Raw genomic sequence first — 12442 nt, 5'->3', positions numbered from 1 at the left:
GGCAAAAATAAGTTATTTTGAATTATTTTATTTTAAATATAATATTCATAAAATTATGTAAACAAAAAAATATAATCTCGCCTCAGGTCCATATATCTCTTCGCAAGTAGTTCTTTCACAGGCATAATAAAAAAATAAATGCAGAAAACGATATATAGACGACTTTGTAAGTAAAACAGGGGTTGGGGAGACTTGACAAAAACATACCATGAGATCTAGTTTTTAATATATGGTTGAGTATTCTTTTTTTTTTTTGCTAAACTGGTCGAATATTCTTTTGTAATGGTTATTTCCTTTAGTTTTAGCATGTTCAATCAGAAATTTTTGAATTATAATTTTTTTTCTGCCAGTCTAAGTCGTCTGTCCTTTTGCTAACTGATGTTGGGTATATGCGAGCTGAACGAAAAGCTAGTAGATATGGCAATTGCCAATTGGTGCGTACTTTTCTACTATCATGACGATCACGTATTTTATTCGAACATCGAAAACACACGACACATCTTGAATTTTCTTGTACGAGTTTATTTCGTTTTCAGTTTTAGTCATTTTACGTTTTTTTAGTTTCCACGTACACGTCAAAATGCTAGTATTGATTACGTTCTAAAAAAACAAAATGTTATGTACTGAATTATCCGTAAAAATCTTTAGTTTTATGAAAAATATGTGGACAACCTAGAAAAAAAAAGAAATCTACAAGAAGCAACACACTTCGTCACCATTCAAATGAATCCGAGATTTAAAAAAAAAAGGTTAGTCCTGTCCTAAATAGATGTTTGTACGGGATTCAGTCGACTAGATTGAAAAAACTCGAAATAGGATGACCAAAGACGTTTTATTAGACCGATTAAATAGGTTACAAGGGTGACAGGAGATCAAGGAAACAAGCCGGAGCTCGAGGAGCAAACCGAGAGAGATACAAAGCGATTAGGAATGAAGAGAGACTAAAAACCCTAGATCTAGCCGCTCAGTATATGTGTGTGTAAAGTCCCTCTCCCCTTCTTTCTGTTCCCTCTCCTCCTTTATAGGTTTCCTCTCCTTGATGCCCTAATTTCGGTCCTCCCTGGGCCTTAGTTCGGGGAAGCCGAGTATACGGGCCTTGGTGGAGTTCCTCCGAACCGGGTGCTTTTGGTCGGCTTTGCCAACGGCTAAAAGCACTGTAGGGCCGAGCTGACGATTCTACTCGCCGAGCCGGATAAATTAGGCCAGCTTGCTGGGCTAGGTCCTGTTATTCGATGGGCCTTGTGGAGGGATGTAATCCATCTCCTACAATAAGTCCCCCCCCAGTTCACTTGTGAGCGGCGTAGCGGTCTCAGTGAATTTGTGGGTCAGGTTCGTTCGGATAAAAGGTTCTAGCGCGAGAGGCAGTCCTCCCCCCGTTGGTCGCATGTTTTTTTTACTCGGAACCGATGGAGAGTGTTTTTTCTCGTCTCTCTGGTCATTGCTTGACGCGTTTAGTCGCTCGAGTAGAGTCTATCATGACTTGCTTGCTTTTTTCTTTTGTCTTTGCGATGGGGGCATGTTTTACTCGGGTGACAGATTACTTCGGCTGAAATGATGGGGCCGGTTTCGCTGTTCGACCGGGAATCGGTTTAGATCAAAATCGAAGATTGATTCCGGTTTGACTATCCAATCGGAAGCCGGTTTAAGTGAGAAACCGAACCGTCGCGAGTAGGTTTCTGGCCCTTGAGGCCCATTTAAGCCCTTCTAGACCTAATGATTGCGTTTGGGAAATGTGCCCTCATTTTTACTATAAGTAGATCTTTTCCTTTCGCTTTCGTCATTCTTCTCTGCAGACTTAGGTATTCCACTTTCTCTCCCTTCTCTCTACTTTTACTTTCTCTCTCTAGATATGTCTTTCGTCGAGTAGAGTTGTTAGTCTAGTCCGTTGGTTTAGTCGCCCCATGGTTAGAAAGCATGCCTTCGAGAAGTCGATTATCGTGCGAGGAGAAGGGAAAGGGTATCACTATTTCTCTGAGTCCGACTAGAGACGTGACAGCGAATGGTAGTCCGCTGGATGAGTTCGACATGATTCATCGCGATGCTCTACGAGATACAGATAACATGAGTCTATCCCAGCGTCTTTTAGTCGCCGATGCCCATAGGCGAATTCGTGAAGAAGGCGCGGATCCCGTCGAAGTCAGGAGCAGCGACTTGAGCGGTAGCGGTTCTGAAGCATCTAACCACGCCTCGAGACCTTTGAGACAAGTTCGTCGGAGGGTTCGTTTTGACCAGATAGACTGTCGTCCCACGATTTATCATCGTGGCGGGATCTTCAAGGAGCTTTCTCCACTCCCGCCTGAATTACTGCGTGATCCGGGGGCTCAGTCGTGGGGGAATGTGTACGGTTCCTGCTCATCTCACCACACTGTGAAGAATTTTTTAAGGGAGAGTGGTGGTGCTGGCGTTACCTACATCATCTCGTCTCCCGAGCAACGTCCTTCGTCGCCTCCGGTTGGCTACCAATGCGTGTACGAGTCCTACTTCGGAGAACACACGAAGCTCTGGTTTCCAATCCCTCGGTTGGTAACGTCGTACGCGTTTCGTCGAGATATTGCTATTTCTCAACTGCTGAATGGATCATTGCGCATAGCCGTCATGTTGATGGTTATGGTGGCGGAGATGGATATCTCGATGAGCGTAAGGATGTTTGAGGAGCTGACTTTCACGAAAGCAGAGCCAAACGGGATCTTCTCGGTAAAGATGTGTGCGAACTACAATGTCTTGACTGGTCACCCAAACAAGACGCAAGATTAGCAGCGTGCGTACTTTTACATCAAGTCCGACGAGCACGCCTTCGAAGAGCCGCCCGGGGACGACTACCGCGTTTTATGGAGTAAAGAACTTGGTAGATATTTATCTGTTTGGTTGTGTTTTATTCGATGATTCTAACTCCCCCCCTTTTTTGGTATTCGCAATTCGTCACCCGAATACGATCGCATACCCAGAGAATTTCTTCGAGTGTGCTCAAGGGATCGCAACGCACAGCCATCTTTGTTGGCCAGATCTCAGTCGAGAGTGGATACGTCGTCAACAAGCTAGGATCGCCAAAGGTTAGTTCTCTCGGATACCTTAGGTCGAAATATCATAGTTTCTGTATTAAGTCTTCGTCTTGTTCTTCTTGTCGTAGTTTATTGGGAGTCGAGGCTTCTTTGTGTTCTCGGTCCTTGAAAATCGGGTCTCTCCCTATTTACTCAGAAGCAGCAGAAACTTCTCGACAAAGCCAGAGAAATGGAGAGAGTTCCAGATTTGAGCGCTCTGCTGAAAGGGAAACTGCAGCTGCTTTCGAAGAAAATTACCCCAGACGTTGTTCCGGAATCGACCAATTCTGAGGAAGCCGGGGCTTCCAAAGGAAGAGACTCCGTCATAGTCGACGAGGATGTCGGTGCAGAGCCCTCTTTAAGTCCTAAAAAAAAGAAGAAGAGCAAGTAAGCAAAGAGGAGAGTCACCGATGAGGCTCCAGGTCCAGATGTTCCGCTTGGAGAAACAGCTTCTCTCAGCGAGGCTTCTAAGGGCTCGAAAGCGAAGAAGAAGAAGGAAAGGAAGAAAAGGCCCCGAGAAGAGGCCACTTTTCCCGCTGATCACGATGATATGCCAGGAGAATGACGAGAAGCCGCACCAGAAGATCTCGTCGGGGCAGATCTGATTGAAGCGGTTCCTGAGGATCGCCCTAAAAAGAAAACGAAGAAGAGGTCGGTTGAAGCGGTACCGCGGCCAATTGCTGACAGAACCACTCCCGTTGACTCTGCGGGAAGAAAGAGTCTTTCTCCCGGAACTCCCCTAGAGAAGAGAAGAAGACTCGCAGCGCCAGAAGGCGGTTCCAGGAGCAGGTCTGCAGCGATCGAGAGGTCTGCTCCTGACTCGGCGACGAGAAGGGGCGCTCGGTCCGAAGGTGGGACGAGGGAAATGCCACAGATAGGAGATCTCTACTTCAAAGATGAATGGATTGATGCCGCCTTCACCAGAGCACGAGTAACGGCGGTATCCTTTATCCTTTTCTCCTTATTGAACAAGTGGGTCTAGCCACCTCGAATAATCCTCATTTTGTCATTTTGTAGAGTGACAGGAGCATGAACTTCCTCGTAGAGAAGTACGACAGTACCCTGAAGCAGACGATGATTCAGTTGGGATCTTCGGAGAAACTTGCTCAGGCGAGGCTGAAAGCCATCGATAGAGTGAGGGCTGAGCATAAGAAAGCCAACGAGGAAACTGTTAAGGAGAAAGAGGTTCTCCGAGTAAAGTTCGAAGAGCTCAAAGGTAAGATCAAATCTGATAGGGCGGCGAAGAAAGAGCTTGCCTGAGAGAAAGCTTGTCTGGAGCAGGCCGCCGCGACTCTCGAGAAGGAAAAGGCTGAGCTTCTCGAAGAGAGGTACGCCGCGGTGGCAAAGCTGATCAAAGAGAGGCAGCGCCTGAAGGACTCGCGAAACTTGGAGGTTACTCGTGAAAGGGAGAGGGTTCAGGTTGCTATGACCGATAAGGCGAATCGTTGCTTTGGTCGCGTGCGCGACTACTTTACTCGCTTAGACGCCTTTGGAAAGGCGAAGAATTTATACGGGCAAGCCTCGGGAACGAGGAAATGCCTCGAGATGATAAAGGACAGCGGGACGGAGAACCCGCAAGAGATGATCGATGTCTTCGCCGAGGAGGAGAAGCTTCATATGTCCGCGGCTAATGAAATTCGCGTGGATCGGCTGTCTGACAGCGATCTTACTCTTTCTCGGCTATTCCTTCCTTCTCGCTTCGTTGAGGACATGTTTCGAGCACCGTTTGACCCGTATGGATCGAACGCAGATCTGATCGGTTCGGAGATGGCTTCTTAACTCATTGCCTCCCGCGAGATCACCGGGGAACCATCTGAAGAGCCGATGGTTGATATCGCGTCGGCCCCGACAGAACATGCTGAGGTTCCGGGGGAGGATACCTTCGAGGAGTGCCCGGAGAAGGACAACCTCGAAATAGATGGAATTGTAGTCCGAGAAGAAGGGACTGAGGACGCAGGCACTGAAGGTCATGTTCTAGTCTCGGATACTTCCTCCGGGGAACAAGAGGATGAGGAGGAAGAGAGTGATCGAGCTGAGAAGACGTCCTCGCCAAAATCCAACGAGGAAGAGACGAACAACAAAGTCGAGAAAAGAAGCGTCTCAAGCATCCCGTCTTCTAATGCGGACCTTCTCGTCCCTACTTCTTCTCAAGTGGAGGGCCCGATTACTTTCGTTAGCGAAGACCCTTCTGCTCCGAGTGTGCTGAACGGGGACGACGAAGACCCTGCTGCTTGACCCTCTGCCGATGTTGTATCATTTAATCTTTTTGTGTTTTCTGTTGAGACGCGTTTGTGGTCTTGATAGACCCTTTTGTTGTATGATTAGATACATTTTTACCTTGTCGGCGAGTTGCTGTTTTAAGCAAACTTTAAATTCATGTGTTTGTTGTTTTTTATCCATATCTGCGATGTTTTTTAAGTAAATCTCAGCTTGCCTAAAAGTTTTACAGCGTGTTCGCTTAGAAACGATGGGTGCTTGATCTTTGACTTTCGCAAATAGATAACAAAACAAGCCGCTAAGGGACTTTGGTCAGTTCTTGTCATGTTACGACCGAGATAACGTCTAAGTGCGCCATTCTATTTCGAAGACAAGAGACTGATTCAAAGAGTGAAAGGTTCTTTTATCCGTTTTTCCAGTGACAGTCGAGTATTTGGGTAGCTAGTCCGTTACTCGACAGTCGAAAAAAGGTAAAGATTTCGCTCTTTTTGGTCGGTCAATGCTACTGGGGCATAGATGACTCGCGACCGTTGGGTCCTTCAGCTAAGTGCCTGATCAGGGCATAGCTGAGTAGTGGAATGTGAGTGTCCGCATACCTCCTGTTGGCGGTACGGGAATCGCCTGATGCGATGACCGTTACGACGGGCGGGGTTCATCGATCGTCATTTACTCGATTGAGATTGAAACAAAGAACAAGGTTTTGACTTTGGTGTTGTTACAGCTGGGCCGGTTAAGGCTGCCTACGTACCTCGATTGAGGATCAAACCGTTCGTAGTTCGATTTTCCCGAGTAAAAGTGGCTATTAGAAGCGCATTTACTCGGTTGAGTGGAAGTGACCGCGGAGGTGCATCTAATCGTTTTTTTTTTTTGGGAGGCGACGACGCTTCTACGAGTAGAAACGGCGTAAGTGCATTGAGTTCCAAGCTCGAGGCACTACTTCTCCGTGTGACGTTTCGAGTCAGTAGACGCCTGGTTTGACGACTTTGACGATCTTGTAAGGTCCTTCCTACCTAGCTCCGAGTTTACCGGCGTTCAGTTCTTTAGTGTTTTCAAACACTTTGCGCATGACGAGGTCACCGAGTTCGAGGGGTCTGGCCTGGACCCTTTTGTTGTAGTAGCTCTCTATTTGATGCTGATAGTTTTGGATCCAGAGCAGAGCTTGGTACCGGCGGTCTTCGATCTCGTCGAGGGCAGCGAGCAGCATCTCCTTGTTAAGTTCTACGTACTGGGGCATCTTCGAACGTCGGAGGCTTGTAACGTTGACCTCTGCGGGGGCCATAACTTCGACACCGTATGCAAGGGAGAAAGGTGTTGATTTAGTCGAACCTCTTGATGTCGTGCGGTGACTCCACAGGACTCCGTCGAGTTCGTCGGCCCAATGTCCTTTCTTCAGATCTAGGCGTTTCTTGATGCCGTCAATGCAAAGCTTGTTGGAGGATTCCGCTTGGCCATTCCCTTGCGGGTAGCGAGGGGTGGAAGGGCTTAATCGGATGTTCCACTTGCTGCAGAATTCCTTGAAGTTGCCCTACATGAACTGCGATCCGTTATCAGTAACTATTTCGTAAGGCAGACCATGGCGGCAGATAATGTTCTTCCATACGAAGCCGTGGACATCTTAGTCCGTGACTTGAGTGAAGGCCTTGAGCGAAGGCCTCGGCTTCAATCCATTTCGTGAAGTAGTCGGTGAGGACTAGAACAAAACGTCGTTGTCGGGAACTGGGACGGGGTCCTATGATGTCCATTGCCCATCGCATGAACAGATAAGGTGCTGTTGTCGTTTGTAACATTTCAGTTGGGCAGGGGATACTTGGTGCGTGCCTTTGGCATTTGTCGCAACTTCTCGCGTAGGATTCGCAATCTGCGTTCATTGTCGGCCAGAAGAAGCCTAGACTTCTTACTTTGATTGCCAAGGCGCGACCGCCTGAGTGGTTGCCTCAGGCGCATTCATGCGTCTCGGTCATATTCCTGAGGGTTTCGTCCCCATGAATGCATTTAAGGAGTACTTTACTCGCGGTCCATCGATGAAGTTAATCGTCTAAGATGACGTAATGAGCACTGCGTGCTTTTAGCCGGCGTGCTTCCCATTTCTTGGCTGGGAGTTCCCCTTTGCTGAGGTAATCGATGAACTTTGTTCTCCAGTCCGGACCGAACCCGTCAGTTTCTGGTGCGGTGACTGGGGCTACGATGACCATTTGGTCGGTCGAGATATCGATACTTGGCTTTTCAATGCGGTGTATTGGGATGGTTCGTTTAACCTGATCTAGGAGCTTGCTGCCAAGGGCCGCGAGGGCGTCGGCGCAGAAGTTTTCCCCTTTGGAACTTTAATGAGTTCGAAGAATTCGAACTCTGTTGCTAAACCTTGGACTATCTTGAATTAAGCGTCCATCCGGTCGTTACGGGCGCCGTAGTCGCTGCTAAACTGACTGGTGACTAGTTGTGAATCACAGTAGGCGCTTAGATGTTTAGCCTTGACAACTTTTGCTAAGCGGAGTCTGGCGATTAGAGATTCGTATTCTGCTTCATTGTTCGACGCCGAGAAGCCGAAGCTAAAAGACTGTCTGATCAGTTCTCCGCTCGGGGATTGTAGTTGGACTCCGGCCCCCATGCTTTTGTTAGTCGAGGATCCGTTGACATGAAGGGTCCAGTTTGGGTTCGGGAGTGCGAGGTCTTGCTCCAGTTCTGGGGCCAGTTCTACTAAAAAATCTGCAAGAACCTGGGACTTTGCCGCCGTTCGGTTCCTGTAAGTGATATCAAGTTCACCGAGTTCGATGGCCCACTTTGTTAATCTTCCGAACCTGTTGGTGTTCTGAAGTATTGTTCGGAGGGGCTGGTCGGTTAGTACATCCACCGAATGTGACTGAAAATACGGGTGAAGCTTTCTGGCTGCTTTGACGACGGCCAGTGCCATTGCCATCTTTTCCAGAGTCGGGTATCGCGTTTCTGGTCCGTCATAGGCCTGCTTGTGTAGAAGATTGGTTTTTGTTTGCCGCGGTCTTCCTTTATCAGAACGCTGCTGACTGCTGCGGGGGACACCGCGACGTAAAGAGATAGAACGTCGCCGACATCCGGCTTGGCGAGTACAGGTGGCGTAGTCAGATACTGTTTGAGTTGAGCAAATGCCTCCTCGCACTTCTCATCCCAGATAAACTTCTTATTCCCTCGCAGGAGATCGTAGAATGGTAGACACTTGTCGGTGGATCTAGAGATGAACCGATTGAGTGCAGCAATCCGACCCGTGAGCCGTTGGACTTCTCTACTATTTTTTGGACTTGGGAGGTTCAGGACCGCCGAGATCTGCTTCGGGTTGGCTTCGATTCCGCGTTGTGTTACGATGTAACCAAGGAATTCTCCTGAGGAAACTCCGAACGTGCACTTCGCCGGGTTTAGTTTCATGCCATACTTGTTGAGAGTTTCGAAGCAATCTTGTAGGTGGCGGAGGTGGTCGGCAGCGTGTAGCGACTTAACAAGCATGTCGTCGATGTATACTTCCATGGTGTTGCCCAGCTTATCTATGAACATTTTGTTCACAAGCTGTTGGTAAGTCGCTCATGCGTTCTTTAAGCCGAATGGCATGACCTTATAGCAGTAGGTTCCCCTGTCTATGATAAAAGCCGTTTTCTCACGATCGTCAGGGTGCGTCATGGTCTGGTTGTAACCGAAGTAGGCGTCCATGAACGTGAGCATCTCGTTCCCGGCTGTAGACTCGACCAGACGGTCGATATTGGGGAGAGAATAACTGTCCTTCGGGCATGCTTTATTTAAGTCAGTGAAGTCGACGCAGACGCGCCACTTCCCGTTCTTCTTTTTGACAACTACCAGGTTTGCTAACCACTCAGGATAGCGCAACTCAGCGATTGAGCCGGCACCGAGTAACCGTTCGACCTCTTCGTTCACAGCTTTTGACATGTTGGGCCCAAGCTTTCGTCTCTTTTGTCGGATGGGCTTGAAGGTTGGGTCGACATTAAGCTCGTGAGTCGTTATAGCTGGATCAATCCCTTTCATGTCTGCCATGGACCATGCGAACGTAGACACATTCTTCTTGAGGAAGTCGAGAATTGACTGATGCATATCCTCAGATAGATATGCGCCGATTCGTGCGGTCCGGCTAGGATCAATGTCGTCAATAGGCATCTCGAGAACTTCATCTTTCTGGGGGCAGACTTTTGAGATCAGAGGAGAGACAGAGTTAACCGGTAGAGAAGAACGCTGGAGCTTGACGGTGGCGATCAATAATTCTCTAGCGGCCTTCTGATCCCCTCGCTATGTTTTGATCTTGCCGTCCGTACCAGGAAATTTGATACAATGGTGATAAGTCGATGGGATTGCTTGCATCGAGTGTATCCAGGGGGTTCCAAGTATGGCGTGATAAGGTGCCTTCGTGCTTACAACAGCAAAGTTGACCATTCGAGTAACTCCGCATGCGCGCACCGGAAGGCGGATTGTCCCCAGTATTGTTTCAGAAGATCCATTCAAGCCAGTTAACGTTCTGGAGGACGCATTGATGTCGTCGAGATCCACTCCCATCTTTTGCAGCGTTCCTCGGAAGATGAGATCGACGGAGCTCCACGTATCAATGAGAACTTTAGTGACGTCGTACTCCCCAATTCCAAGAACGACAAGAAGAGGGTCGTTGTGGGGGATATGAATCCCTGCACTGTCATCAGGCGAGAAGGTTATCGGAGGATGACTCGGCGACCTAGTTGGCCAACTTTGCGAAGTCGCGACTTGCCGGCGGTAATCCTTGACAGAACGAACAGAATTTCCGCAGGGAGGAGAACCGCCCATAATGACATTTAGTCGTTGTCTTGTTTTTACCCGCTTGGAGTTTAAGAAGGCACGCAGGTCGGCTGATGCGTTGTCGTCGTTCTGCGACAGCGTAGAGTTGCCTGACGTCTTAGTTTGTTCCAACCGTCTTCGAAGATCTGTGCGCTTCGAGCGGTTGAGAAGTACGCGAAGATCGCACGCGCCGGCGTTGAGTTTGTCTCGAAGATCACCGTTGGGGAGCTTCGGATCTTTTTTTGGGTCAGGATCACCGGTCGAGATACGGTGAGACTTCCTTGCGTTCAGAGTTAGTCGGAGATCACTGTCTTCGGACTCGAGCTTTCATTTGGGAACATCTCTCAGATCTCCGAGTATAGGTGTATCGTCGTTCTCGTCGTTTGATGACAAGCTTTGATGAGAGAGTATAACCTCTATGCGCCTGCGGTTAGCTGGCTGTTCTTCGTCGGCTGAGGAGTCTTCCTCACCGTCATCCTTCAGAGTTTTATCCTCATCCTGCTGCTGCGTTTCGTTTTGTCAGCCTTTGCCGGTAGCTTTGCGCTGGGCCCTTTTTTCTTTATTCTTGCTCCAGCTTTTGCCGTTTTTGGGCTTAGCTTTCAGGGGCTCGAATTTCAAGTTGCCGCTGGCGAGAGTGAGATCGACGGTTCTGGAAGGGCCTGCCGTCGGACCTGCTGCTACAGCAGGTTGAGTCGCGCAGAAAGTATCAGTTAGCTCACCAGACGAATCGAGCTCTCTGACCCATTTGTTCCACCCTTCTCCGCGGACTACAATGGTTGATACCGGTACGTTATTCTCGTTGACGATATACATGTAACCGTCTTTTCGGCCGTTTTTGTCGCCAGGAGCATGCTGGCGGTTCTTGTCGCGTGTTGGCATTTTTCGTCGCTGGTGCTTTTGGTGCGTTCATCTTATTGAGGATTGCGTTTGTATCTTCTTCCATTCGGATAAAGTTATCAGAACGAGTGATAGCGTCTTGGAGCGAAGTGGTTGGATTTTGGTATAAGTCTTCTCGAAACTTAGATCGGACCCACAACGTGTTCCGCAGGGCATCGATGGTGATGCCGTCTGGCATTTCAATCCTTGAGACTATTGCTTTGAACTTCTCCATGTAGTCGCGGAGGCTCTGATCTTTGGTTTGGTTGAGGTTCCACAGGCTAGAAGCAGTGGCACTGCACTTTGTGAACATAATGTATGTCTTGAGGAAAGCCGCTGATAAGTCACGGAAGCTTCCGATTGAGTTCTCCTCTAGTTGGGATAACTAGGTCAGGGCCTGCTCGTGGAGAGTCTCGACAAACAGTTGACAGTAGCCTGCGTCCCTTCCTTCATCGGAGAGTCGAGCGCGTGCCATCGCGATATTGAAAGCCATCATGTGTTCCACCGGATCTCCTCTGGGCTTGTACTCAGGGAGGCGCATCTTCTCTATCTTCCCGAGTTGCACACTGGTCAGTGCGCTAGTAAAAGGGGTCCGCGAGGTTGCAGCGAGTACGCTCTCGATTTGTGGAGCGCACTAGTAACCTGATGGATCTTCGAGCTCATTTGTTGAAAGCTGAGTTTGAGCTCGGCGATATCGCGTATGGTTGCGAGATCTGGTCTTATCGGGGGAGAATCGGCGAGGAGGGTTTCACTAGGTTCCGAGTCGTCTGAGATGTGGTCGCAACCCGTCTCCGTCGGGTTTGTGTTGAATAGGCGACGGCGTATCATCTGGGGACGGCTTGTTTGGGCGTTTGGAGTGGTGAGTGATGCGACCAAAGCAGCTAGCTGGTCGTTGGTTGTCTTTTGAACTTTGTCTTGTCGAGCGAGTCGAGCCATGATGGAGATCATGAAATCTGCGGGGTTTGGCGGCGCGGCTTCAGGCGTAGGTGTTGGTTCTCCGCCTGGAGCGCCGAAGGTGGCGTCGTCTTGAGCCTTGTAGATCTAGAACATTACTTTAGTCAGCCCCACGGTGGGCGCCAATTGTTTTTACGGGATTCAGTCGACTAGGTTAAAAGAACTCGAAATGGGATGACCAAAGACGTCTTATTAGACCGATTAAATGGGTTACAAGGGTGACAGGAGATCAAGGAAACAAGCCGGAGCTCGAGGAGCAAACCGGGAGAGATACAGAGTGATTAGGAATGAAGAGAGACTAAAAACCTTAGATCTAGCCGTTCAGTATATGTGTGTGTAAAGTCCCTCTCCCCTTCTTTCTGTTCTCCTCTCCTCTTTTATAGGCTTCCTCTCCTTGATGCCCTAATTTCGGTCCTCCCTGGGCCTTAGTTCGGGGAAGCCGAGTATACGGGCCTGGGTGGAGTTCCTCCGAGCCGGGTGCTTTTGGTCGGCCTTGCCAACGGCTAAAAGCACTCTAGGACCGAGCTGACGACTCTACTCGCCGAGTCGGATAAATTAGGCCAGCTTGCTGGGTTAGATCA

General features: G+C 48.9%; 1 protein-coding gene across 1 annotated transcript; it reads right to left on the bottom strand.

The window, feature by feature from the left end:
• Nucleotides 1-8801: 8801 nt before the first annotated feature.
• LOC106398560 lies at nucleotides 8802-10040 on the bottom strand. The gene is made up of 2 exons (XM_048757200.1): nucleotides 9642-10040; nucleotides 8802-9515 (listed from the first exon to the last, which is right to left on the bottom strand). Exons 1-2 carry the CDS (start codon nucleotides 10038-10040, stop codon nucleotides 8802-8804), a joined length of 1113 nt encoding a protein of 370 aa, XP_048613157.1.
• Between the last annotated feature and the right edge of the window lie 2402 nt (nucleotides 10041-12442).

This window comes from Brassica napus, chromosome C5, assembly GCF_020379485.1.
Source record: "Brassica napus cultivar Da-Ae chromosome C5, Da-Ae, whole genome shotgun sequence".
In the NCBI taxonomy this organism is placed as follows: Eukaryota; Viridiplantae; Streptophyta; class Magnoliopsida; order Brassicales; family Brassicaceae; genus Brassica; species Brassica napus.
The sequence above is the reverse complement of the archived record's forward strand: the minus strand, read 5'-3'. Positions and strand labels throughout refer to the sequence as shown.

What these genes read in the sequence shown, in the direction of transcription:
- LOC106398560 (XM_048757200.1), bottom strand. Translation starts at nt 10,040, where the DNA reads ATGGGCGGTTCTCCTCCCTGCGGAAATTCTGTTCGTTCTGTCAAGGAT. An exon ending in GAATGGTCAACTTTGCTGTT is followed by an intron (nt 9,516 to 9,641) that starts GTAAGCACGAAG and finishes ATCAAAACATAG; the next exon opens with CGAGGGGATCAGAAGGCCGC.